The sequence below is a fragment of the Miniopterus schreibersii genome (genome assembly GCF_964146895.1).
Source record: "Miniopterus schreibersii genome assembly, chromosome: 15".
NCBI classification, from domain to species: domain Eukaryota; kingdom Metazoa; phylum Chordata; class Mammalia; order Chiroptera; family Miniopteridae; genus Miniopterus; species Miniopterus schreibersii.
In genome coordinates, this window is record NC_138115.1 from 8,642,245 (window position 1) to 8,670,069 (window position 27,825).

General features: G+C 41.6%; 2 protein-coding genes across 3 annotated transcripts in view; one reads left to right on the forward strand and one right to left on the reverse strand.

Moving 5' to 3' along the window:
• ATXN7 (ataxin 7) overlaps positions 1-8,510 on the reverse strand; it is a 133,244-nt gene extending 124,734 nt beyond the window's left edge. Inside the window, exon 1 of one of the 2 annotated variants that reach the window (XM_081160284.1) lies at positions 8,451-8,510. The gene's annotated coding sequence lies outside the window, so the exon portion shown is untranslated. Of the gene's footprint in view, positions 1-1,905; positions 1,958-8,450 lie in introns of those variants that run through there. The other variant, XM_081160285.1, reaches the window with a different exon arrangement.
• A 114-nt stretch (positions 8,511-8,624) lies between these two features.
• Positions 8,625-27,807, forward strand: THOC7 (THO complex subunit 7). Its single transcript, XM_081159888.1, is given in 9 exon segments — positions 8,625-8,721; positions 8,727-8,802; positions 21,314-21,431; positions 22,175-22,302; positions 22,613-22,699; positions 24,560-24,617; positions 25,742-25,808; positions 25,889-25,958; positions 26,680-27,807. Coding segments are annotated over 9 exon segments (702 nt in total). The 5' UTR covers positions 8,625-8,691; the 3' UTR covers positions 26,748-27,807.
• Positions 27,808-27,825: the final 18 nt, after the last annotated feature.

Consider the following 27,825-nt stretch of genomic DNA (forward strand, 5'->3'; position numbering starts at 1 on the left):
TCAGGTAAGAAAATCTGCTCTAGCTGTTGGAGATGAGATCAAGTGGAGCTCAGAGAGCTGCCCCAGCTAGAGGTCCCTAGATCAGCCAGTTCCAACTGGAGCTTTCAAATGACAACAGCCACATTACACACCTCAGGCCAGGCAAGACCAGCTAAGAAACTGCCCTGACCTAATTGTGAGCAAATAAATGGTCACTGTTTTAAGCCACAAAGTTTTGGAGTGGGTTGTTGCTACTCAGCAATAGATAACTGGCAGACATGCTTCATGAATTGTCATAATATTTCAACATTTTTTATTCCACACATTTAGCCAAACTTTCCTATGAACAAATTCAAAGCTCGATGTCGCTAAGTAACTGTCACAGCAGATATGGCTACAGTACTCATTCTTTGTGACCATGTCAATGTTTCTACTTCCATAAAAACACTTGAAATGTATCCCAGTCAGAAAATACTCTAAAGCCAAAATAACTTATGGAAAAACTTTTGAAATTTATCATAGTTATACCACAAGAATGTAGGTGCAAACATAATCAAATTGAAAAGGAAGGTAACTGGCTAAGAGAAGAAAAATGAAGCAAAATTGCTATGATTCATTCAAAAACTGGAACTCAAACATTCTCCCTGTAAGAATTTTTGTGCCCGGCATTTCTTCCATATACTTCAAAGAGGACCAAAACCCTCCTTTAAAAAGTCACCACAGAGTCAAGAGGAAATGCTTGCTTTGCTTAGCTTCCAGAGAGCTGCTAGCCCCTACACACTTTAAAAATAGTGCACAAAGATATCTGGGTAAAAGGAGCATGACTGGGTGAGCTACACCACCCATCTGTCTTGGTCACAGTACCTGGTCTGGTTAGAGGGTTTAAGCTGGTGAATGTGGCAAATAAGGCTCTACCCCAGCAGTTTTCCACCTTTTTCATCTCCTGGCCCACATAAACTAATTAGTTAAAGTTCTGCAGCACACCAAAAAATGTAGTCTACTTTTTGCCTATCTGACAGAAAAAAGTATAATTTTGATTCATTCACACCAGATGGCTATTGTGTTGGCTGTTGTCCTTTTTTTATGTGATGATCTAAGGGAAAAGTGTTCAGTGCCCCTAAGTAGTCAGGTATTCCATGATTTAAAATTCTTGCGGCACAAAGGTTGAAAATCACTGCTCTACTGTCATGCAAACCTATGACTAGAAGGGGGAAATAATAGCAGTTAATATTTAATTATCATTCCCAATATTATCACTATCATTATGGTTATTATGTACACTTACCACCAATTCTTCCCCCTTAGTTACTACTTAGTATCTGGCCCTCTCTTAAGCATCTGGCCCTTTTAATCTTCAAAACAACTTAGCCAGGTATGACCCACATTTTATAGAAGAGACCAAGGTCTTTACTTGATAAAGTAACACAGGCAGAAGTGATAGAGCTCATGGGGTTAAACACTACTCTACATTGCCTCCATATATATGAATTCACTATGATTTTATAGGACTTTCAACAGGGGCAAAATCCTCCACAGCAAGAAATGCAGCACAGCACACTACTTTATCAGTGTGTGTGTGTGTGTGTGTGTGTGTGTTTCCAGTGAGTTTCTTCTGAAAACTGTTTAGTACTGTATAGACTTTTTTCTTTCCCATTGGAAGAGTCTGAAAAACATTATCAGTAATGCAGAAAAGTTTTAAAGGTATGAGAAGGTGTTTTTCATCTCTCATTCAACATAGCACAGCGAAGGGAATCAGTCACCTCAGGAAACGAGGGCTCAATTAGCATAAATAGGGGATGTTTTTAATCACTATGTTTATTCTTTAATAGCTTTGTTATTTTTTTCCTCATTATAAAAGCACATGCTAAATGAAAAAAAAAATTTGAAAAAACCATTTTTTAAAAAGACCACCCACAATCTTATTACCCAGAAATATGAAGTTCCTATTATTCAGTGTAGTTTATCCTTTCAGATACTTTCTTGAAGGTTTCTATACACACCTTAAAAAAAAAAAAAAAATCACACAAATTTGCATGCTTTTTCTAAATATCATTACATATCAATAAATATCAACCTGCATTATCCTTTTTAGGGACTGCATAGTATTTCACTGTATGGGTACGCCCTAATGACTTAATCTTTTATTAATAGGCATTTAGAGTGCTTTCCGTATTTTTCTATTATAAAGAAATTGGGCAGTGAGCAGTCCAGCACACACATCTATGCCCACTTGACCAACGGTTTCTTTAAGATAAATTCCTATATGTTGACTTGCCATTTTATTTTATGCCTTTATTTTATGGTCCAAGGTGTTATTCAGAAAATAGAGTATTACCAAATTTACCTGTTTAAAAAGAAGGAACCCTTAAATGTTAAGAGTAATAACATATTTTACATTTATTTTTTGTTGTTTTTAAATGTTTTTATTGATTTCAGAGAGAGGAAGGGAGAGGGAGAGAGGTGAAAACACCAATGATGAGAGTCATCGATTGGCTGCCTCCTGCATACCCCCTGCTGGGGATCGAGCCCAAAACCCAGGTACGTGCTCTGACTAGGAATCGAACCCCGATCTCCTGGATGATAGGTTGATGCTCAACCGCTGAACCACGCCAGCTGGGCCATATTTTACATTTCTAATATCTAGATAAAATGCAAGAAATTTTTAAAAACTGCCATTTATTCCTAAATAGCTAAAATATTGATTCATGCCTCTAATATTACATTAAGTTTACGTTTGGAGGGGGAGAATTCTAAAATACCCACTAACTTCTTTCAGCATAATATTGTTGTTTTAAAAAGTTAAACTCCAAAGAGAACATACTTGTTGCAAAACAAGCAAATTAGTAGAGAATGTGAAAAGGCAGGAAGGGATATACCAATCAGTTATTAACAATTACCAGGTCACCAAATCTGCATCCAGTACAATGGCTGAGAACGAAGAGTCAAGGGAGAGAGAAAAGGTGGAACCAAAAGCAGCAGCCCTCAGCACTTCAAGGGATGGCCAGATGAAATCACACACAGACATATACATCTACAAGTTCTGTACACACCAATCCTGGCACTAATCTCCAGGGGTTAGAGCACAAGAGGAATCTTTGTGTGCTTTATTTAACCAAACATCATGCAGAAAGGGGGTGGGGGTGGCCGGAGACAGATTTCCTTAACATAGAGTGTCTAGCTAGCTACCTGAAGACCTAGTATCAATTACTTCCCCTCCAGAGCAAGGAGAGAATAAAAGGAACTTGAAGCATAAGGCAGCTCCAAAGGCAGATTCCCTTCAAAGCCATCACACAGGACAGGGTTCAATCATCAAGCTCTATGGAAAATTGGGCAAGGTGAGAGTTTTTTTAGCAATAAATAAAATTCACTGGTGATACACGCACTAAAACTAGTAACAACTAATCAATTGGGGTTTTATCCTAATGGGGGAGATGGGGCATTAGATTATGCATGAAATACTTGAAGTGGCAAATGGCAATGTGGGGGGGAAGGGTGCTCCATGATGTCACAAACCTATAGGACTTACGGGTCTAACATTCTTCTAAGCAAACCACAGCCTATGGGACAAACCCAGCTGCTGCCCATACATACCATGAGCCTACAATGGCACTCACCTTTTTAAATGGTTGAAAAATAAAAACGTATTTCATGGCATATAAAAATTTCATGAAATTCAAACGTTAGTGTCCATAATATTTTACTGGAACACAGTCACACCCATTTCCTTATGTTTATGGCCGCTTTCTAGGTACACTGGCAGAGAGGAGTAAGTACAAGAGACCTGGGTGACTTGCAAAGTTGAAAATATTTGCTATCTCGTCCTTTACAGAAAGCTTGCTGACCTCCATTCTGGGCCATAAAGTCACATTGTTTTGAATGAATCACAGCTCCAAACCTGTGCATTCTTATTAGTTTGGCCCGACATACCCAGAATGTACACATAACCTGCCAGCATAACAGAGAATTCAACCCAAATGTTAAGCACACTGGACAGGTCTAATAGGTCCTATAAAGGCCAGGGTACCCGCCCATGGAAACCAGAAAAATGTGAAAGGTTTTTCTCATTTGAAAGTAGGATGGTCCCAGGTTTACACAGGAATGAGTATAATTAAAGATTTTTCTCTTTGAAAGAATTATTAGCTATCTCCTTCTAGAGAATGAAAGCATCCCCCAAATGGCTACCATATCTGAGCATTTACTGGGAGCCTAGAAATTTAATGGTCATCTCTTCAGACTCATTGAGGTTGACTGGCTCAAGTTGAACACAACCAGAAAGCTCAGGAAATGGAAGTCAAACCCAAGTTGTCTAAACCCAGGAGTCTAAAGTTGCATTCATAACCACTACCACTACCCTACTTGAAAGCAGGAGGCATGAATGCTCACCATGAATAAGTGAAAGGAAAAGGGAAATAGAAGCAAGTACATTTTTATGGCAGTAACATTAAGCATTTTATTTATATATCTCTCATTTTTTACTCATAATACCCTAATACAATTCAGTTCTTCCATCTTCTTTTCCCTATTGGGAAAAATTGATACAGGTACCCAATTGTGGAGACTTTTTGAAGCTGTCAGAATTAGACAGCCAAAGTTATAGGTATAACTTCCACTAGTGAAATCCCTGGGGTACCTGTGAGGGTCCCATAAAGGAGGGGGTGAGCAAACCTTCTTAGAGGTAATGGACTAGAAAGTACACATTTTTTTAACTTAGATTTTTCATTTAAATTACAAGCGAAGAGCAGAACTTAAATGGAATCTCACCCAAAGAGAGCTATATGCTGATGGGTTGCCATTGTCTCTTTCTGCCCAGCACCCATGTCCGCAGCTTTGTCAACTGCACCACAATTTACCTTCAACTTCCCCCCAAATGTCCACAATATAAGGACAACTACATCCTAACTCACTTTTGAAAACTTGATTTTTTGAAAATGTTTCAATTTGTTAATATTTTCACCATACTCATTTGAAAATAATGTCTATCACTACTATATACCATGTTTATACACGTTCACTCAGATGTTTATTAATGGTTACCCTCACCTAGCTCCCAAGTCCTTCCTGTGGGACAAATGAGGGGCTCGGAGTTTTATAAAGGAAACTTCATGCCAGCCTCCCAACCTCTTTACTAAAAGCAAGCTTTATCCAGATGAGAAACTTGAGGGTCAGGCAAGTTAAGTAGTTACAGCAAATGAAAGAACCCAGACTCGAGCTTGTCTGTTTTAACTCAGTGTTTTTCACATCATGCCCTGCTGTCTTGCCAAGGCACAAACACATTTTCTTAGAGTGATTATCTCCCAGTCAAGTTTCAGAGTTGCTGGAGAGTAGTAAGAGAGTGGAGCTGAATGAAATGTTTGCTCCAGGGTCTGGTAGTCAAGCTCAAGTCTCTGCTTATAGACCATCAATCTTTCTGCTTTCAAGTCTTAAATATAATTTGAAAACAGCCACAATGTACTCAAGACAGCACGTCAAGCCCTTTATGTGTGTGGTTTATCAACTAACAGGCAGCACTTTGCTGTGGGAACAAAATGAAAGGGCTTTTCTGCACCTTTAAGACCACATGAATAGGCTAAAGAAAACTTTAAAAGGCAAGTACTGCCCTGGCCAGTGTGGCTTCATTGGCTGGAGCGTCGTCCTGTGCGCTAAAGGACTGTGGGTTCGGGTCCTGGTCAGGACACAAACCCAAGTTGTGGGTTCGATTCTGGGTCAGGGTGCATACAGGAAGCAACTGATCCATGTTTCTCTCTCACATTGATGTTTCTCTCTCTAAAATCACTAAAAACATATTTTCGGGTGAGGATTAAAAAAGATAAATAAAAATAAGAGGTAAGTATTGAACACAAAGATTTACTTTTACTTACTTATTTTCCTTAAGAATTATTCTAACTCCCATTTTATTTAATAAAAACATGTATCTCTAGCTTTCTTGGGCCCTACACCTTACCTCTTTTATAACAACTATAGGCCCTTTCCCCAGAAAAATACACACACGTAGTTTGGGTCACGATGCGGAATTCAGGCATCTCTTGAAGCCTATTAACGGACCCCTAGGTGTCCACAGACCCCAGGATAACCCTCACTCTGAAAGCGTGTTATAGAAATGCCTACATCATGTCAGAGTTCTCTCCTCACCTTTATAGTTTCAGAAAGTTAAAATTAAATAAACACTCAGAATTTCTCATCTAGACTCTTGTAGTCCCAAAGAAACCTGGAATCTAATGACTTGAGTAAACCACCAAATCTAAGGTCCTGTAAGTTCAAAGTCCAAATCGGTTTCTCATAACTTAAAATCTGCTGCTTCCTCCTGCTCAGGGACTTCCCTAGGGAAGAAAGAGATGTTAGCATGGCCTTGAGCTTGAGTCCCTCCTACTTTAACATTCATGCACTTGCCAATATGTAATTGATCACATGAAAAAGAGACCATTCCTAACATTTTCTAAAAGATGTTCTTTCACTATATATGATATGAACAAAAGCCCATTAAAAAAATTCTTAAATGCCCAACACAGATCTGTGTCAGTGCAATTGAGAGTTAAATTATGTGGCTGACAAAGCAGATTTTTAAAAGTTATAAAGGCTCAAATTTTGATGTGTTACCCATCCACTTGAGTCAAGAACTTTCAGAAATGTTTATTTTCAGTTATATTTTGAATTTTAAAGTTTTTCCAATCTCTCTTGGTCTTACTGCTTTAGAACATTCCTAGCACTATCCAAGAAGTTGTGAGTTACAAGAGGAACTTACAAAAGCAGCCAGGACTCATCTATGAATAGAATGCCTCCTGAAAATTTAAGTTGCAGGGGGCAGTGATTCTTGTCTATAAACAACATGAAAGATTTTTTTAAAATTATTGATTTGAGACAGAGGAGAGAGAGAGGAAGGGAGGGAGAGAGAGCGAGGGAGGAAAGGAGAGAGAGAGACGCATCAGTTTGTTGCGGTTCCACTTATTTACGCATGCACTGGCTGCGTTTTGCATGAGCCTAGATCAAACTCGAAACCTTGGTGTGTTGGTATGCCGCTCTAACCAACTGAGCTACCCTGCCAGGGCTAATGACTATTTCAAATCACTAGATACTGTTTCAAAATTAGCATCGTGACGGTTATGACCAGGTAAAAAGTAATCTAAAAAAGAACATAATTTCACTACTTGACAACTACCTTTTAACAATAATGATCCGCACCAAAAGTGCCATTTGGGATAGACAGATAATCAATTGATATTTTCAATTTATAATTTGCAGTACTTAAGATTTAAAGCAATTCTTTTGGTTAGAGAATCTTTCCTTCTAAAAACCAAGAAAATGAGCAGGGCTGAGGCACGTGGCAGCCAGTGTTTGGGTCAAAAGTCTTGCAAAGCCAGGGGAGGTTTCACGCGCTGGGGGAGCGCAAGTTACACCTCAAAATCGGCACGCAAGCTTTCCCCCCGTGCCAAAAGCCAAAGATGCTAATTCTTCAGGGTGCTGTTGGAGAGGATTACTGACGGTTGGACCTCACCTATATGCGTAAAATTTTACACATACTGGTTTCTCACCACTTGGCTGTCCTACATCTGCAGCTGGGAGAATGAGCCCAGCCTGAGCGAGGAGACGGAAACAGCTGGATCCGTCCTACACAACTGCTTCACCCCGGAAACCGAGCAGGGTACTGGGGGTACAGGGAAACTGGAAAACCACCCCACGCTCCATAAAGCATCCAGCCCGGGCTCGAAGCTCAGGCACGCTGCCCGCGCCGACTGAGCCCGTCCCGCCGGAGGTCGGATGGGCCGCGCCGGCCTTTCCTCCCCACCTCCCCCCACCTGAAGGCTGCGCTTTGCGAGAAACTCGGCGAAACGGAATCCGAGTGACTTTGGGGAAGAGACGCCCGCGAGCGCGCGGCGCGCTCCGGAAGTGTGTAACCTGACCCTCGCGGCGACGCTCCTCGGAGGCGCCTCCCTCCCCCTTCACTTTCAACTTCCCCCTAAGATGGGGACGGTCGCACAGGCTTTTTTTTTTTTTAAATCAAAGATAAAAATAAATAAATAAAAGCCCCCCCATCCCCGATCGGCGCCGGGGCGCCCGGGGAGGACGACGGGCACAACGCTCCCGGAGGTCGCCAAGTTTCTCCCGCCCCCTTTCCAGGCACCGGCCGGCACCCCGGGGAGAAGGAGCGGCCGCCGGGCCCGCGCCGCACCGCCTGCGACGCGGGGCCCTTTCCGATCTCCCGCCGCGCCCGGCGCCGGGGCGCGCGTTCGAGACCCGCGGGCGCGCGTGGGCGCGAACTTCGCGGGGACCCTCGTGCCGCGCCCCACGTCCCGCGTCCCCCGGGCTCAGCCGGGTCCAGGCGCCCCGCCGCCCGTCCCACCCGCGGGGGGCGAGCACACCCCAGCAGCCGCAGCCCAGAGGGGGCGCCCGGCCGCGGTCCCGGGCCCCGGGGAGGCGCGAGGCCCGACCCCGGGCGGCCCGCAGCCCCCGCCGCACCGGCGCGCCCGAGAGCTCACCTGGCGCCGGCGGCCTCCGGGGCGGCCTCTGGGCGTGGGCCGGGCGGGGCGGCGGGGGGCGGCGGGCCGGGGCTGCGGCGGGGGCGGCGGGCCGGGTGCAGCGGGGCCGCCGCCCGCAGCCAGGCTCCCACGCGCGCCGGCCGGGCCGCCCCCGGGGAGGCGGCAGCGCGGGGGGCGCGGGTCCCGCGGCGGCGCGGCTCAGGCGTCGGAGCGGGCGGCCGCGGGCGCCGCCTCCGCCTCCATGGCTGTTTACCCGGCTGCATTGTGGGAGTTTGACCTCCGCCGCCGCCAACCGCCGCCTCAGCCTGCGCCGCCGCCGCCGCCGCGCACGCCATGGGAGCCGTGACTGACGGTGAGCGCCCGCCGCCCGGCCCCGCCGCTCCCGGAGCCCGCGCCGCCCCGGCCCGGCCCGCCGCCTCCGCGAGCCCCCGGCCGCCCCGCGCCCGCCCGGGCCGCGCGGACCCGCCGGCCGCTCCCCGAGGCCGCGCCGGGCGGGTGGTCGCGGCGGGGAGCGCACGTGGGCGGCCGGTCCCGGGAGGGGCCGGGCTGTCGGGGACGCGCCGAGGCGCCGGGTGGGGCGGGGGCCCGGAGGAGCGGCGGAGGGGAGCTGGGGAGCGGGGAGCGGGGGAGGGGAGCTGGGCCGCTCCCGGCCCCGAGGGCGGGCGGCGGGAGGGGAGCGGGCCCGGGGCCCGGGACCAGTGTCCGGGGTGTCCGCGGGCACAGGGTGACACCTGGGGGAGTCTGTGGAGGGCCTGGGAAGGGACCCGCGTCGCGGGGAGGCCCGGAACTGGCCCTGCCTCGGGGGTGGGCAGAGGGCGCTGGGGCCCGGCCGACGGGAGGAGGTGGGGCCGGGTGTCCGAGGGGCGGCCGGAGCGGGTGGGGGGAGAGTCATGAGATGCGGAGCGCGCGTGGGAATGGGGCCCCTAGGGTGCATCTGGGCAGCGAGAGGTTTGTCGGGGTGCGTGTGTGTGCATGGCTTGGGGTGCGTGCTCCGTCTGCTGGAACGGAGGGGGACGCGTGGGTTCGCGGGAGCCGTGAGCGCCGCTTGGGAAGGCGGCCTGTTTGAGGAGGGGCGCAGAGGGCGGTCTGCGCTGCGCCCCCGGAGCTGGAATGAAAGGGCCTGTGGCCCCGGGGAAGGTGGGCGCCACCGCGGGCCGCGGGGGGGGGGGGACCTGGGGAGGGTTTCAGGGACCGCGGAGGGAGTCCTCCGGCGTTGGGAGGGGCACCTAGGGGCGGCCGCTCCGGGGGAAGGGAGGGTGACTGGCAGCCGTAGATGCCTGTGGAGAGGATACGCCTGCGAGTTGGGGGTAGGCAGTGGAAAGAAAATACTGGACACAAATTTATGGGTGTGATAAGAAGTAGGGGGTGGGGAGATCTCAGAGATCCAGGAACTTCATTGGAAATTTTAACTTTGCCTCGTGGCAGTTTCGGTGAGTCGTGAATATTCATCCCACCGGGGCTTGGCTTAGGGCTGCGGCCCGGCCCGGCGGGTGAGAGCGTTTGCCCCGCGGAGGTGGCGGACCGCTGGGAAAGACACGTGGGGTACTTAGTTACCTTAGGGGAAGCGCAGGGCTGGGAACTAGAAGCGTGAACAGAGATTTCTCTATTCATTCTTGGAGATCGGAAAGTCACCCTTAATCCCATTATAAAGGATCAATAGATGGGCCGGTGTTCCAGCTGGGGAATGACGCGCGCGAAGGCCCCAAAGTGTTGGAGCAGCTCCAAGATGACGGATACCGGCTGGAATTTAGAACGGTACGAGCCAGAGATTCCTGAAGGCGATGGGAAACCATTGAAAGCTTTTAGCATTGGTCCGGTGTGATCAGATTTGCATTAAAAAAAAAAAAAGACCACTGTGCTCTGCTACGTGAGGAAGGATGGGAGAAGGGAAAGCGAGGCGCTAAGCCCCCGGCCCCCCACCCCCGTTGCTAACATGTAGCGTTTATTGTATGTCCAGCAGTGTTCTAATTAGTGTCCCCACTTTACAGAGGAAACTGGGACCCCGGGATGCGAAGTAGCTTACGCCGGGTGGCGCAGGTGCTGGGCTGGTCCAGAGCTCTGCCCTTCGCCGTAGGGACAGTGTCGCAGGGACAGTGTCGCAGCCGCCGCTGCTGTGCTCCTAAGGCGACCCGTGGCTCCCGCGGGGGGGGGGGGTGCTGAGAGGTTCAGGAGGGAGGGGGCCAGGACTTGAGCGACCCAGCAGAGGGAAAGACCAAGGGTACCCCAGGTTCCGAGTGAGTGACTGTGCTTGTTAGTGCAACTTCTCTGTTTTCTGAGGCGGAGGGCTCCAAAGGAGGCGAGAAGGGACGGCGCGGCCTAGTAAAGTTACTGCAGTCAGGGGCGCCCCCACATCCGCAGAGGCTGGGAACCCCCACTTGCAAGTTGTCGGACCTCGTGCGGGTTAATTCACCTCCCTGGGCCTCAGTTTCATGCTTTGTGTGGGCATAATGACAAAATCGACCTCCTAGGGTGGTTCTGAGGACGAAGTGCAGGAAGAGCTGGTGTGCTCGGCTCCTGCACGTTCCCTAGGTGAGAACGGTGCCTTTTCCTCTTTAATCTGCAGGATGCCCCTGCGCTGCCTGGGGACAACCCACTTAGTCTTCAAGGCCTACCCATTTACCCCCTTTTCTCTTTCCTAGAACCAGCTTATCTTTACCTGTGACCATGTTATTTCATGTATACTGCTGCTGTAGCCCTTAATACTTTTTTGGCTTATTCTAGAAAATATTTAAGGCAGCTTACCATCATAAACATAAAATACATGGGTGCGGAAGCAGGGCAACAAGAACATGGAGACTAGGAGAAAAGGAAGTTAGAGTGGGGGTGATCCTCACAATGCCAGGGGAAAGCCCGGTGCACTTACTGAGAAACCTGCCGGAGCTCTTGTTTCTCTAGCAGTTCATACCAGGAGGCAGGAGCTGGTCCATTCTGTGATCCAGTGTTTATGAGAGAAGGCAATATTAGATAACCAGGACAAGCAGTTTTTTGTGATTTAAACATGAGAGAAAAAGCTTATCTTTGGGGTGCTTAAGAAGAAAAGCCGGTTCATATCATTAACTTCTTTTCAGCACTGAAGATCAGTGGGCTGTTTCTTGGCACATAACTTAGTAGGACAGAGAAGGCTAACCCATAAGTTAGACAGCATTCTAAAGCCAGTAGACTGTGTGGTTTAGGCAAATAGCTTTGCTGGTCTGCCTTAATTCAGAGCAAATTTTTTTTGCTCGTTTGCTTTAAGAATATCTACACTATACAGGAAAGAATGAACTACAACTCCTTCAGGCAGTTCTCTATAAATGTGGTTTTCTTCAACTGAGATTTTGGTAAAAATCAAGCAGAAATGAGATATGTGTGATAGGCCAACAAGAATCTATTGCATACCTTTTAGGCACAATGCCAGGTGCTGGTTACAGCAGTAAACTACAGAGGAAGGCCTGACTACTCCTTGGGGGAGAGAAGGAATTGTATGCAATTAATCGGTAAATAAGATAATTTCTGAAGTTAATTGAGTTCTGAGAATGAACTGGATAGAATGTAAGAGAGAGTAATGGGGAGGGCTGCCAGCAGGCAGGTTAAAATAGGGTGGTCAGGTGTGGTCGCTCTCAAGTGACATTTAATGTGAGACCTGCAGGGGTCAGCTCTGTGAAGATTTGTGTTCCGGGAAAGTGTTCCAGATAGAGACAACTGTTGTGCAGAGGCCTGAGGTGAAAACAAGCTCTTCTCCCCCAGGGAAGATGAGGGGGCTGGAGCCAGGTGGGCCAGGTGGACCAGGAGGGGTATGACACAAAAGGTTAGAAAAAATAAACAAGCCTTATAGGCCATGGAAAGATTGATTTGCCTTCCATTGGTACTTGGAAATGATTGGAGGATTTTAAGTAGAAGAGTTTGTGATCTGATACATCTTTTAGATCATTCTGGATTGCTATGTAGAGAATGGATTCTAGGAAAGCAAGAGTGGAAGCAGGGAGGCCAATGTGAGACATTCCAAGTGAGAGATGAGGTGGGCCTGGGTTAGGGTGATGACAGTGGAGAAGACTGAGAAGAGGGTGGCTTCAATATCTCACTCATTCTCCTGAAAAGTTCTTGGAGGAGTACCAGGATCTGTCCCTTAAAAATCTGAATCTGAGGCGCCTTGCAAGGTTTTGTGGCCTCATGTGATCCTTACACATGGGCCTGACTATCTAATTGAACTGGGAACTCTTGGAGGACAGGCTCTTTATTTCCTGCACCCAGCACAAAGACACATGGATTACCTTGAGGAACTGCCCTGCCTCAGAGAGAAGGAGAGAAATACTCTATTGTTATCTGAACTGTGGATATTATCACCAACACACTAATTTTATAGATGGAAAAATAGAGGTCTGGTGAAGTCAGTGACTTATTGTCACATAGCCAGTTATTGGCAAAGCCATTCTTTCTCCTCCCCTGTTGCACCCCAGCATCTTGGCCAGCTGGAAAGCAGTTTAGATGTTGTCATTGCTAATTTAAGCTATGTTCACAGTTTGTCTTTTGTATGTGTTAATTTAAAGGGTGTTAAACAGTGTTAGTACCCTAATAGAAATCATTTCAGAAGCCCTTTTTGCAATACAGAAAACATTAGGTAGATATATTGATATACCAGAGCAACAGATGGGGGATGAAGGGGGGACGGGGGTGCTGGATGTGGCTGTACTTTCCATTTAATAGAGCCTGTTGGTTTTGACAGTGTTTAGTGGTCTTTTTAAAAAATTAGAGCATGTAATGCATGGATATATGCTTGTTAAAACTTGAAATAATGGTTTTAAATTGCCTAACATAACTGTACTATGACTTTCTAATAATGTAATTGATTACATTTTCCTGTGATTGCAGAGGTGACACCACCAATCTGTAAAGAAAGGTGACAATACACATTCTGTCAGGTGGTTTCAAGGGTGATGTGTGTTACTATATATAAAGCATTTAGAAGTTGAGTTATGGTCCAAAGCAGGACACTTCAGAATGAAAGGAAACAAGATGTGTGGTCATCAAATAGGAGTGTGTACACACTAAATATGTGTCTGCGGCTGCTGTTTCTATCTCAGTTGCTGACCCAACATTAATTAGACACTTGTGGGCACAGGGTTTTTTGTCTTTTCACTTGTGCCATTGAATTTGCCCCCTCTGTTCCCTCGGCTATGGCCCCAGCACAGGGGTTACGGCTGCAGTTCAACTATTAAATAGTTTCTTTAGCCAAAATAAATGGTTTCTCAAAGCAAGGTTGGAATTTCAGCCTTGACTTTATTAGCACTGTACTCTAAATATTTAAATAAATTTAGAGAAAAACAAAGAACCTCAACAATACTTTTGCTTTTTAAAAATTTAATTTTGATTTAAGTAATTTACTTTGGCATCAGCAATTTATTTAGACTGGTCCTAAGTATCTCACGAGAGATCAGTGTTTACATGAAGGAATCAGATTATCTTATTGTTTTTCCACCTTCCATTTTTGTGTCTTTTTAATAGTGTTGGCCTTAAAAATTGTTTTTAATGATTTTAAGCTTCCTGAAAGGAGGGGCTAGGTGTAATTTTACTCTAAGGGATCTAACAATGGAATATACTTCAGCTTAATAACTCCTGATCAGAGGCAAGCTAATAGTAAATCTAACAGGACTCTGCACTCCCATTGTTTTTACGTGGCCTTAGTCTCTCCTCTTGTTAATAATAGCTCAGGGCAAGCCACTTTTCTTCTTGTTACACATCATAGATTTATTAAAGAACATTGAGTAGGATTTTTTTTAATACGGAAAAAAATGAAGTAAAATACCTCAAAATGACCATGAAGTTCACTACCTAGATAACCACGTAATATATTTTTTAAAGTAATACATGTCAAAAAATCCAGGAAGAAATGTGACGACCTTCCTCTAATCATATTCCATTACTAATCCTGCTCCCCAAAGGTGATCACAATCAACTCTTGTGTATGCCCTTCCAAAATGATTTTTAAATGCTTATAAAAGGTAAAAAGCACTTTCTCTGGTGCCCAACTCTTGAGTTTGAGTCCCAGCTCTACTCTTTACTTCCTGTGACATTTAATTTGGAGCAAGTAAAAATGTCTTTTTACCTGCATCGGTAAAGTAAGGGTAATAATATCTACTTTATAGGGCTATGTGCAGATTAAATGTATTTATATGTGAAAAGCGCTTAGAACAGTTGTTAGCATATTGCAAGCATTATGTATTTGTTAATATACCAATACGTACATATCCTTTAAATTTTTATACAGGTGTTTCCACCCTCTTCTGTGTTATATTTCCATAATTAATGATAGAGCTTGGAGCTCTTTCTACCTCATTCTTTGGTATCAACTTGTAGTATTTTATTGATTGATTGATTGATTGAATTTGTTGGGATGACATTGGTTAACAAAATTGTTCAGTTTTCAGGTGCACAATCCTACAGCACATCATCTGTGCACTGTATTGTGTGTCACCACCCCAAGTCAGGTCTCCGTCCATCACCATTTATCCCCCAAGCCCTCCCCCACCTTTCCCACCCCCCTCCCCCGGCAGTCACCACACTGTTGTACATTTTTTCTCTTTCTTGCTCAGTCCTCCCCTGCCCCCACCCTGACAGCTGTCAGCCTGCTCTCTATCTATATGCGTCTTTCACTGTTTTGCCTATTAGTTCATTTTGTTCATTAGATTTCATGTGAGTGGAAATCATATGTACTTGTCTTTCTCTGACTGGCTTATTTCACTGAGCGTAATGCTCTCCAGGTCCATCCATGCTGTCACAAAGGGTAAGAGATCCTTCTTTTTTAAGGCCAAGTAGTATTTCGTTGTGTAAATATAACAGCTTTTTTTAATCTATGAAACATTTAGCTGTTTTCAGTTTTTTACTCTTACAAGTAGTATTGCAGTGGAGCTATTTGTATAGATGTCTTTGTACACTTGTGGGAATAATTTCTAGAATACAGGCCATAGGTAATTTTGACACATATTACTACATTGCCCTAGTGCCAGCTTTTTTTCCACTATAATCCTGTCTGAAATTGTTATCCCTTCCTGTGGTTTTCATTTTGGATCCAGAGGGTTTAGGAACATCAGGAAAAAGCCAGTGGTGGGTTTGTGTTCCTACAGTATTCCTTGCTACATTGCTTTTAGAAAGAAAATGCAATCTTCATTGGTAGATCCCAGGATTGCTATTTCCTAGAAGCAGGTGAGGTTGCAGGGCTGTGAGGGCGTCCAATGTGGTAGAAGTTTCTTAACAGGGAAGCTCTTGCCATAGGTTGTCAAGCCTTGACTTGTCCTAAAGAAGTACGTGTTTCGGAAGTTGGCCCACCATTATCTTCCAGATTGTTTTCCTCTTTCCTTTTTTGAATACTTTCTCTTAGATGTTCTGAAAAGTTGTTTTATAGTCCAAGTTTTAATAGCTACTGTGGGGAATAACAACTGTGGGTTTTGAAAGGAGTATTAGTCTGGATTTATGAGAGATTATCTTTCCACACTAAAATGAGAACACAGTTAAAATGGCTGTGTCACCTGGCCGGAAGCTTGGAAATGGAGAGTTGGTCTAATGATGGTAAAGGAGTAATTTCTCCCAGCCTCTGTTTATGAGAAATAGGTATTAAAATCTAACCCCTTGCAAGGACTTTTTGAGGCTTAGTGCCTTAAGCAATTTTGTATTTCTTCTAGGTATAGGTTGGCAGATAAGCAGGAAGGGGTCTAAAATTCATCTCAATTTTATGAAGAAATACTTGCTTGTCGACATACAGGTGTCATAACTGATTTTAAAGTTATTTGCACAGCAGAATGTAGGTATAATTATGGTACAACATATAACTGAATGCAGTAGGAAATCTCCCTACAGGCCTAAAGTCAAGTGCAAAACCGTTCTCAGGGCAGATGCTAAGCATTTTGGTTTAAAAGCTCTTTCCATATGGCATTGATCTCATAGTCAGTAAAGAAAGTAATCATGACAACTAAGGAATGATGATAACATCAGTAAAATAGTTTCTAAGTCATCTTTATTGTTTTTACAGGGTGGGCCAAGGCCCACCAGAATTATTAATATTAGCATGCAAATTGCTTATAAAGAGCTTCAAGCATGATAATCATTTATGGAGTCAGCGTATATAGTAAACAAAACACGTCTTAGATGTGTTCAATCTAGAGCTAACTGATGAGGTATTAGAAATAATAGTGCTCACATCATGTGTGTTAGGAACCATCAACAGCTGGCCATCTTCAAATTGAAAAAGAACAGAGCCTGTTTTCAAACTGGCACCTCACCCCTTTGTTTTATTTTTTTGCTGTTGAAGCTGTGCTCTGCTTATATGTGGGATTTCAGTAACTCTCATCCCCAGAGAATTTTTTTAGGCAGCAACTGTCCATGCAGTTTAAGCTAGCAATATTGTAACTTTGTAATATGAAGCTTGAGACAAGCAAATTTGTGAGAGATCATAACTGGGCGAAACTGTGCATAAATGCATAACATGTATCTGAGTATATTGATTTATCTAGAGATATATATTCAACATTTACTCACTTTTTACCATTTTTAGGATGACTCAAGTTGTGGATTAAATTTAACATAAGATAGGCTACCTCCCCCCCCCCCCCCGGCTTTCCTACTGCTTTCCTACTGTGAACAGGCATTATGCTCCGTTGTATATTTTTATTTCCACAAAGTTTCACAGAAGTCCTACAAAGTGGATAGTTTTATTCCCATTTTACAAATTAAGTTAAATATTGGTCACATACATACACACACCCAATGTAACAACTGTGGTCTAATCAGAACATTGGCCCAGGAGTTTGGCTATGAAGAAGGAGGGACAGGGCTGAAGCCAGAAAATGGCCTTGGCTGCCTAGACAGTTCTCTGTGTTCCCAGAACTAGTCATACCAGCCTCCTCCTCACGCCTCCTGCCTTTTCCAAGCCTCTGCTCAGCCCTGACCTGCCTTCCAGGACCTGTGATTCTAACCTCTACTTTAATTCATGCTGTTTTAGCTCTGACTGCACATGCTTTCGTAGCCTAACCAGCCTCCCTGACTTTGGCCTTTTCCCAGTTGTCCATTCTGTACACTGCCCTCAGCTTAATCCCGCTAGGAGATCCTGCCCATGAATCTTTAGAAACTCGCAGTTGCCTACCAGCAAGGTCCAAGTGTACTAGCATGGCCTTTAGCAGTGTGGACTCTCGCAGTCTGACCACCAACGGCCTTTATGTGCTTGGGTCCTGAGATTTGTCTCATGTACCCAGCGCCCCTAGTGTTCTAGGGTAGTCCTGTCCCAGATCAGCTGCTGCAGCTCACAGCTTCCTCCCTGCTTTTTTCCCCAACAGCTTTATGAGGCATAATTGATGTACAAAGACCTGCACATATTTTAACGTGTACAATTTGTTGTGTTTGGGCATATGCAAACACCTGTGATACCATCTCCACCTCATAGCTTTCTTTTTCAAATAACAGCTAACAGATTTTGAGTACACAAATGCTTCAAAAATCAAGTAATATAAAAGGTGTTTCCCCGTCTTCCAGCCTGTTCCCCATCTCTTCCCTTATACCGCCCCTCCCCTTAACCTCTTTTATTAATTTCTTGCATATCATTCCAGGGTGTCTTTATGAATATAAGGACATGTTAATATACATTCTTATTCCCCTTCATTTTCATATGAATGAGACATACCAAACACCTTGCTCTTATAACAAGTTATCCTAGGTGGTCTCTCTGTATCAGTGCGTTGACGGTTTTTTTGCTTTTTATAGCTTCATGGTATTTCATCATATTCCTGTACCAAAATGTATTTAACTAGTCCCTTGTTGATGGGCCTATGTCGTACTACATGTGTGCAAGTAGATCTCTGATTACTGGCTGAAAGGGCATGTGTTACTTGAAATTTTGATAGATGCCTTTTAGCATTTTTTTAATGCTCACCCCAGGACATTCTTCCATTGATTTTTAGAGAGTGTGGGAAGAAGGGAGTGAGGAGGAGAGAGAGACATCGACGTGAGAGAGACACATGGATGGGTTGCCTCCCGCACACGCCCCAACCAGGTTTGGGAACTGAACCTGAGACCCTTTGGGACCAATGCTCTAACCACTGAGCAAACTGCCCAGAGCACCTTGTAGCTTTTTTGATTGATGATTTTTAAGTTTCAAAAGTGCAGCTCAAATTCCATTTCCCCTGGAATCCCCAAGCCAGAGGGAGCTCTCATCCTAATCTCTTCTACTGTGTGTCTGTGTCACTCATTTAACAATCACAGCCTCTGTGTGTGTGCAGTCAGTCTTATACGTTATTTCTCCAACTAGAGTGATAGAGCTCAGGTCTTTATTTCACATCCTCAGAACTTACTCTGGTACCTTATAGACACACCTGCTCGTTGATCAGATATTCATGTGTTTTGTTCAAGAATAGAAATCTCTGCTGTGGACCTGAAAATAAGATAGTTGCCTGCTGCTTTTTGTTAGTGCTTTATTGAGACAAAGCTCTCTTTGGAGGGCAGATGGTCTCAGGCAGGCACCACAAATCCAATTTTAAAATATTTATTGGGCACCAGAAACATAAGCACAGTGAGAAGGTAGGGAAGAAGAAGAAGGGCAAGACCCTCATGAACCCTGCCCCACGTTTATTTGGCCTTGACAGTGTTTAAACATTTCAAAACTTTTGTAATTGGAATATTACATACATATATAAAAGTGCACAGATTTTAAGTACACGGGTGAAATGATTACAAAATCTGCTTGACGTATGTTTTGTTAGTTACTAAACTTTTAACAATGTCTTGAAAAACTCGTTCTGGTTAATAGCTTCCCCTTAGGGTAGTCACTCCCCAATTTCTCTATTCTTTATTTCCTGTTCCCTGAATGCATTTACATTTGAAATCACTGGTCCTCAATAAAGTAGGACGTCCAGGCATCTGGGAGGGAGAAGGGGTTTGAGGGGAGGGGGGAGGACTTGGAAGAACAGATGATAAGACCAGCAGAGGAATTGAACAGTATCAGTTGAACACCAGACTGCTCACCCGTGTATGTTTACTTTTATTCTAACAAACTTAAAACATCTTTGTAGTTTTTTAAAAAAATTTCATTTTCTACATTTTAATCTCTTTAAGGACTGTTTTGTCTCAGTCTCCTCAAATAACACTGTTGGTGGTTAAAAACTGAAAGCATTAATTGGTATTGTAAAGTGTAAAATTAAAACACCTGATGAATCTGTAGTTTGAGCAGCCTGTCAAAGCCATTACTCTGAGAACAAAACCCAATTCTAAAATGTTTATCTGATGTCACAGAATAAATTTTAAAACAAGCCACCTGCCTTCTAAAGTTTATCTCCGCTGCACCTGCGCTCAAAATTACTTCTGCCCACACACAGGAACTGTTGTTTAAAGATTTTGCTGTTGAATCATCAGGCAGACTCTCCAGGAATTATTTACACTTTAAAACTTATTATGAAAAACGCATGCACATGTTAAAAACCAAGCAAACACAATTCTACAAAGCCATTTAGAAAATTAAATCTTTTCTCATCCTTTGTCATCTCTCTTACCAAAAACAACCAGTATTACCAGTTTCCTGTGTATCCTTTCAAAGATACTCTCTGAATACATAAGCACACCACATGTGTGATGTGTGCACAGATACACAGACACGTACCAAGCCTCCCCACTTTCTACACAAACGGCAACAAGCTGTGTGCTGCTCTGCACCTGTTTTGTTTTTATTTTACTTAACATATAGGAGGAGTTTTTTTTGGCTACAGTATATACACCCACACTATTCTTTTGGCTGCATAATATGTTTCATAATTTAACCAATTTCTTCCTGGTGAGTGTTTAGGTTTGCAATCTTCCCTTTACAAGCAGCACTGTTAAGGACATCCCTTTACATTCATCTTTGTGAATGGGTGCACATGCATCTATAGTATGAGTTCCTAGAATGTGCCTCTTAAATATTGTTTTTGCCCAGTTGCCCTGCAAAGAGTGTACCCGTTTACTTTCCATCAGTGTATGTAGTGCAGTTTCTCAGCACTCTTGCCAACACTTTTATTATCAGGTCTTTTGATCTTTGCCATTCTGATAGATGAAAATGATATTTTGCAGTTTCAAATTGCCTTTCTCTTGTTATGATCCAGCATGATTTTGTCCAGGAAGAACACCAGTGGGGCTGCCAGGCCACTTCACTTCTCACTCACCATAATCATCTACGCTGCTTTTCTCATTCCTCTTTTTCTTTGCCTTGGAGCAAAAGTGAGACGGACTTGTTTTAATAAAAAGGCCTCATGGGGAAAGAACATTGCAGATACAATGACTAAATTACACATTTAAAAAACTCCAGGTTTATTCCTTTTTCTCTGACCCCTCTCATCTCCCTCCTCAGTCTGCCTCTGCGTCTTTAAGTCTCTTTTCTCTCTGTTCCTTTACCAGGCAGGACTCACACCAGTCAGAGGCATGTGCTCTTCAGTCTTCCTTCTGCATGAACAGGTTTTTCAAAAAAGAGTTCTCCCAAGAATTATTGGCTTACTTCCTTGGTGGTACCTGAAAATTATTTCTCCTCAGCAGCCTAGTGCCTCGCAGGTCTGTGAGGGCTGGGCTTTTCACTGCTGTGACCCCAGACCCTAGGATAGTGCCTGACACAAATGGACACCCAACAGCTTTATTTATATGTGTGTGTATGTTTATATATGTATGTGTATTTATGGAAATGTATGTCTACATATAGTAGGAAAACCTACATAACATTGACCATTTTAACAATTTTTAAGTATACAGCTCAGTGGCATTGAGTACATTTCCATTTCAGTAATTTTCTTTTGGATGAATGAATGAGTAGTGATACTGGGTATTTGTTCCTGGATTAACAAGAGCCAGATGGTCTTTCTAATTCACATTGTTCCTTCCTCCAGATGAAGTCATACGGAAGCGTCTCCTAATTGATGGAGATGGCGCTGGAGATGATCGCAGAATTAATCTGCTAGTGAAAAGCTTCATTAAGTGGTGCAACTCTGGATCCCAGGAAGAGGGGTATATCTTTGCACTGTTGTTTCTATACCACTGTCCAATGTGATTTTAGACCTTGTGCACAGTCCTGTAAATATTGCCAATTTTCACTCACCTTAAATGTCCAGTTGAGTCAACTCTAGATTAATCAAGAGTAGATTTTTCTGGCCTTAATTCTCTGGAGGGGTCTGCTTTATGTTATTAAAATGTGTAGAAGGCATAGTGATAAGAAATGAAGATTAAATCCAGGCTCATTATGTGATCACTTTTAGCAGATAAGTGTTTAAATATCTATATGAAATGTTCCTTTTAAATAAGCTAAGAGGTTGCTTTAAAGTTTTATACATATTTAATAATTTTTTAAATTAGAAAAATTTTCCTCATTTGAATTAGCTTTTCACATAGACAGATAACCACATAGAGAGAAAAAAATTATGAGAACAGAATTGTGAAGATAAAATCTGATCAAAACATTTTAAAAAGTATTTAAAACAAAATTAAAACAAGTAACTGTTTTAATTAAGCTTATATGATAGGAACAACAGTCCCATCTTTGCATATGTAACTAAAGCAGTTTATAAATTCAAGTGCACTATATTTGGGAAAAGAAAACATAAGGGACAGATACTCTAAATTATTTTAAATAAAGCAAAGGATTCTCTCAGAACTTTATATAATTTAATTAGGAAATCTTTGCCTACACTATACATAGTTCAACTTTGGCAATCCACAAAAATCTTCACTCTGTTTCTTTCTTTTTTTATTAGATACAGCCAGTACCAACGTATGCTGAGCACACTGTCCCAGTGTGAATTTTCCATGGGCAAAACTTTGCTGGTATATGATATGAATCTCAGAGAAATGGAAAATTATGAAAAAATTTACAAAGACATAGGTAAAGAAACCTAATTAATTAATGTTTATCTGTAATTTTTTATTTTTATGGCCTAAAGGAAATAATACCCGCTAACATTTTTCTTTTATTAGTGGTAAAATAATAACAATAACTATTAATAGAAAGAATATAGTAAAATTAGTTACAAAAATGTATTTTAATATGATACAGTACTTTAAGTTACAGCTATTTTTTAAATGTCAGCATCTATTTTATTAGCAATGGAACTTAATTTAAAAACACATTTTAAGATTGAAAATGGATGGAGATTATACATGTTACAACTATCTTAAAAAACCTTTTTATATAGAATGTAGCATTGCTGGAGCACATGAGAAAATTGCTGAGTGCAAAAAGCAAATTCTTCAAGCAAAACGAATACGAAAAAATCGCCAAGGTAAGAGTTTTGTGGGATTTAGTTAGCAAATACTTCATTATTGACTAGTATTTTCATGCTGTTTTTAATAGTGTGAGGTAAAATCTTCCTCTAGAATCAACCTGAATTATAAAAAAGAATTAGGAGTCAAACTTAATTCTTTAAAATTATATTATTCTTTAAAATAGCAGAGAAAGAAGGCTATGCTGAAAAAAAATATTTTTCCTGGATTGAATTGAATATCCAAGTATTTCTTAAGTATTTGTGTTTTGTTTTGTTTTTGTTTTTTTACTGTCTTCAGACCCCTTTGCCTACATAATATATGGTTAATCAGCAAAGGCTATTTACACAAGTACACTAGATTTAGGATTTTGTTTGTTGTTTATTTGTTTAATGGAACTACTTAAAACAAAAGATAATTTGAGCCCATTGAGTTTTTATTAAGTACAAAGCAAGCAAATATTTACAAGCTGCCTAAATAATAAGAGGAAGGTTAAAGCTTTGTTTTGTTCCTTTCTTTGTTCTTAAATTAGGGTATGTCCTTATTGCAGTCCATAAAAATTGTTTCAAAATAATTTTTAATGGCAGAGGCATTGTTCCTAATAATGTAAGTTGAAAGAAAGACAGAAAGAAATATAATGTATAATCAGAATTATGACATACATGAAGAACTAGAAGGAAATGGAAAATGTTAATGGTTATTTGGGGGTTGTGGGATTTTATGGCTTAAATTCTTCTTTTCTTCTTTACACTGAGCATGTATTATTTTGTAATCCAAAATTTTTAATTAAAAATCATACTTTTATTGAATTAATATGCTGACTTCCAAAACAATGAATTTTATTTTTTAATGAGTTAAGATGACATTTATTTCCTTATTTTTATTTATTTATTTTTTATATATTTTTATTGATTTCAGAGAGAGAGGGAGAGAAAGATAGAAACATCAGTGATGAGAGTCATTGATCAGCTGCCTCCTGCACGCCCCCTGTTGGGGATCGAGCCCACAACTGGGCATGTGCTCTGACTGGAAATGGAACTGAGATCTCCTGGATCATATGTCGATTCTCAACTGCTGAGCCACACTGGCAGGGCTATTTCCTTATTTTTAAAAGTTGTTGTTTGAATTCAGTCTAAAATGCATGTGGTCAAGTTTTGGTGGTGTATTTACAGCAAGATATACCAACATATTTAATAATCTCAATTACAAATTTTTTGAAATGTTATACATTGTTTATGTTGACTAATGAGGCAACATTGATGTGAGAGAGAGACACTGATTGGCTGTCTTTACACTCAGGGCCCAGGATGAAGCCTGCAGTCGAGGTTTGTGTCCTGGGCCAGAATCAAACCTGAGACCCTTCAGTGTACAGGCTGACGCTCTAATCAGTGAGTCAAACCAGCCAGGGGAAGGTTCCTGAATTTTAAATCATTTCTAGGTTTCTGAGGTCTTTACCTTTGAATGAGTGAGAAGTATAATTTGCTGTTGTCTTGGATCTGAAATTAATGGTATAATATATTTACCTTGCTGATCTTTTATTTGCTGGGCAAATAGTAAATAAAGTCCTCTTCAGAATCAGCCCACTTGATCCGTAATGACTTAAGATCACTTATGCTTCAGCTGGCCTCTAGTATTTAGCCCATGAATAGGTAAATGAAACACAGAGTGGGAGACCAAGTCCTTGTATGGAACATTTAAAATCATCTATCATTGCAGCTGTGGCTGAATCAAGTGAAACTGGCAATACTCTTTCCATCCTACAGTGTGTTCATCTCTTTATGTTCTAGGAAAGTGATTTGGAGAGAATTGTGATACACATTTTGTTTTGATATCCAAGTTCAAAAAAACCTTAATTTGTTAAATATTTTTATGTCTTTCAGAATACGATGCTTTGGCAAAAGTGATTCAGCATCATCCGGACAGGCATGAGACATTAAAGTAAGTGTAGAGCTTTACTTGAAAGTAACGAATCTTTATATGTAACTGTTTACATAGTAGCCTACGCATTCCATTTTCACAATATGTTCCAAAAGGAGGACTAAGATAGTCAATATGACATATTCTAATACTGTTAAATAGATTTTTTATTCCTTCTGCCTTACTGCTTGTAGTTCTAAAATAAATGCATATAATATGCATCACTATGAAAGTGGATAGAATATGGTCTATTCATATAGTATAATACTAAGTAGCAGTTAAAAAGAATAAAATAGTTACACACTTTTTAAACACAGATCTCAAAAACATAATTGGACAAAAGAAAAGACATACAGGGTGGGGCAAAAGTAGGTTTACAGTTGTGAGTGTTCAAAAACCAGGGTTGATTCTTGTATTATGATTTATTAATTATTGTATTACTTTCCATATGAACAACTGTAAACCTACTTTAGAGATACAGATATTACATTAAAAAGGATTGGAATGATACAGTGATTGCCTGAGTGGGAGGTAAAGGAAGGAAAACGGCTTGGAATAGACTGAGGGTAAGGTTAAAAGCGTATTTCAAACTAATCTGCAATGTTTTATTTCTTTTACCAAAAAAACAAAAAAAAAACGACTTGAAATAAGTATGACAAAAAGTTGTTAAAACTTATCAGTTCTTGGGGTTTGATATTCTATTATCTATGTTTTCCTATACTTTAAAAATTTTCTAAAAATTTAATTTTAATGAAAATGAGTACATACGTAGAAGTTAAGAATAAATCACCTTAGCTTTTAAAGTCTCATCATAATACAGTGTTATAACTCATCCTTTTTTAGTTTTAAAATACTACTTAGTGCTTGGCCGGGCGTGGCTCAGGGGTTGAGCGTCCACCTAGGATCCAGGTGATCGGGGTTCGATTCCCAGTCAGGGCACATGCCCAGGTTGCGGGCTCGATCAGTGGTTCTCTCGTCATTGATGTTTCTCTCTCTCTCTCCCCCTCCCCTTTTCTCTCTCTTAAATCAATAAAGATATATTTTAAAAATTAATTAATTAATTAAAATACTACTTAGTAACTAAAAAGTTAGGTATTGTGAATTCTATTCCCCCCATTTAGCAAAATGTAACTTTTATTTTTCAGGGAACTAGAGGCTCTGGGCAAAGAATTAGAACATCTGTCACATATTAAAGAGAGTGTTGAAGACAAGGTATTTTCATATATATGGTAGACTTCGTGATCTGTATGTTTATAGGTCAGTGTGTATTAATTTTTTCCTTGTTAACACAGCTGGAATTGAGACGGAAACAGTTTCACGTTCTTCTTAGTACCATCCACGAACTTCAGCAAACACTGGAAAGTAAGTAGAAATACATCCATAACAAATGTTTGTGAAGATTTCTAACGGCCCAGGGGCATGCCTTTTAAAATACACATTTTAAAGAGAGAGTGCGCCTTCAATTTTAGAACAGCAGTATAACTGGGTGACATTAGAAGGCACTCATGTTGTTCAGCTTTCATAACATATGCAGAAAAATCTGAATTTGTAGTAATATATGATTTTAACACATATCCAGTAGTTTATATTAAGAGAAACTCAAGAATGATAGATTTGGAATTTTTCTTGGTTTATTATAGTTTATTGCTATAAAGTAATGTTTCAGGACCCAGGCAGGCCATGATAAGTGAGTGAAGTAATTAGTGATAAGCATATTTGCATACTCAGTGAACAGTGGGTGCTTTGGGGGAACTGGAAACCTGCTCATGGTATTGATTATAGCCAATAGGAAATTTTATCTGATCTGATTGTTTTCAAGAAAAGCCAAAAACCTAGATTTTCGTTTAAAGTGAAATCTGTCACATAAATTTTACATTTTGATGCAATAAATACATAAGAACCACCAAAACAGAACTGTTAAAACCAAAGACTTGTATGTGCCGATTTCAGTCATAGACTGTCATTTTACCACTTTTATTTTAAATATATTGTCTAATGAAGGGTAAACATGTTTTCATGTATTTATTAAACATGTAATTTTAGCAAATTTGACTAAGGTGGTATGGTTCTTTCTCAATTGCAGATGATGAAAAGCTCTCAGAGGTGGAGGAAGCTCAGGAAACAAGCATGGAAGCGGATCCTAAGCCATAGACAGGCTAACGCTCACCATTCCCAAGACTACTGAAGTAGCAGTACTATCTTAGTGTGTTTAGAATTTGCTGTGCTCTTGAGAGACTTAAAGTTTTGACAGCGAACTACTTTGCTTTTAAATGTTAATGTACAATTCATATTTCTTCACACAAAGGAAAAACTTCAGTATAGATTTGTTTTTTATTGAAATACCTTTTTTTTAATTCTTAAAAGGTAGGAAGCCACATCCAAAAACGTTTAATAAAACTTTTTCAAGCCAGATAATGTTTGTGCTCATTAGTGTTCTAGGTAGTTTTTAATTGTCAACATTGATTTGCTTACAAAATAAGTTGAAGATCGTGAGAAGGTGGTATTTCCAGGATGTACATGAGAAAATAAGCCAGCTTCTGGAGATTTCCACTTTTGAAAATGGAGTACTTGAGTAGGCTCCAGGAGGGCTGTGAACTTGTGAAATATGTGGAGAGTTTGTGGTGTATGCTCATTGTGGGCCAGGTTCCATGATACTTGGAATCCCTGGTGTAGGAGGTAATGAGATGCACAGCAAATCTATATGCATTTCTTTCTAGATCTGTCTCCTTAATACTTGAGCAATGTGGTTATGAAGTGTTTTATTCATGTTTTCTCGCTACTGTTTGTTCCTTAGGAATCATTTCCAGTGGAAAAAGTTGACAAAGAGTAGTTTGAGACAGACTCTGAGTATGGTCTTGCATGAAGGGTTTCATGACCTTTTAAAACTAAGCTCAGGCAGAGTTACCTGTAATTTTCTGAAGTATTGAATTTCATTTTCAGTCCTGGTGAGGTTCTGTCCCTATTCATTTATCTTCATTCAGAAACATGACACTTTGCATGAATCACACCGTAATAGTGTTACATTTTTATAATTTTAATAAGAATTCTTACCTTAAAAAATAAAAACTTGAAATTAGCTCAGTTGTAGTCATATTAAAAGTGTCATAATACCTTTAAATGCTTCCTCTAATGTCATCTGACAAGTCATAGGAGAAATTGTTTTTGCAGAATTGTTATGCCCTAATAAATGTTTCTAGCTTCCATTATTAGTAAGAATTATGAAGCAAAA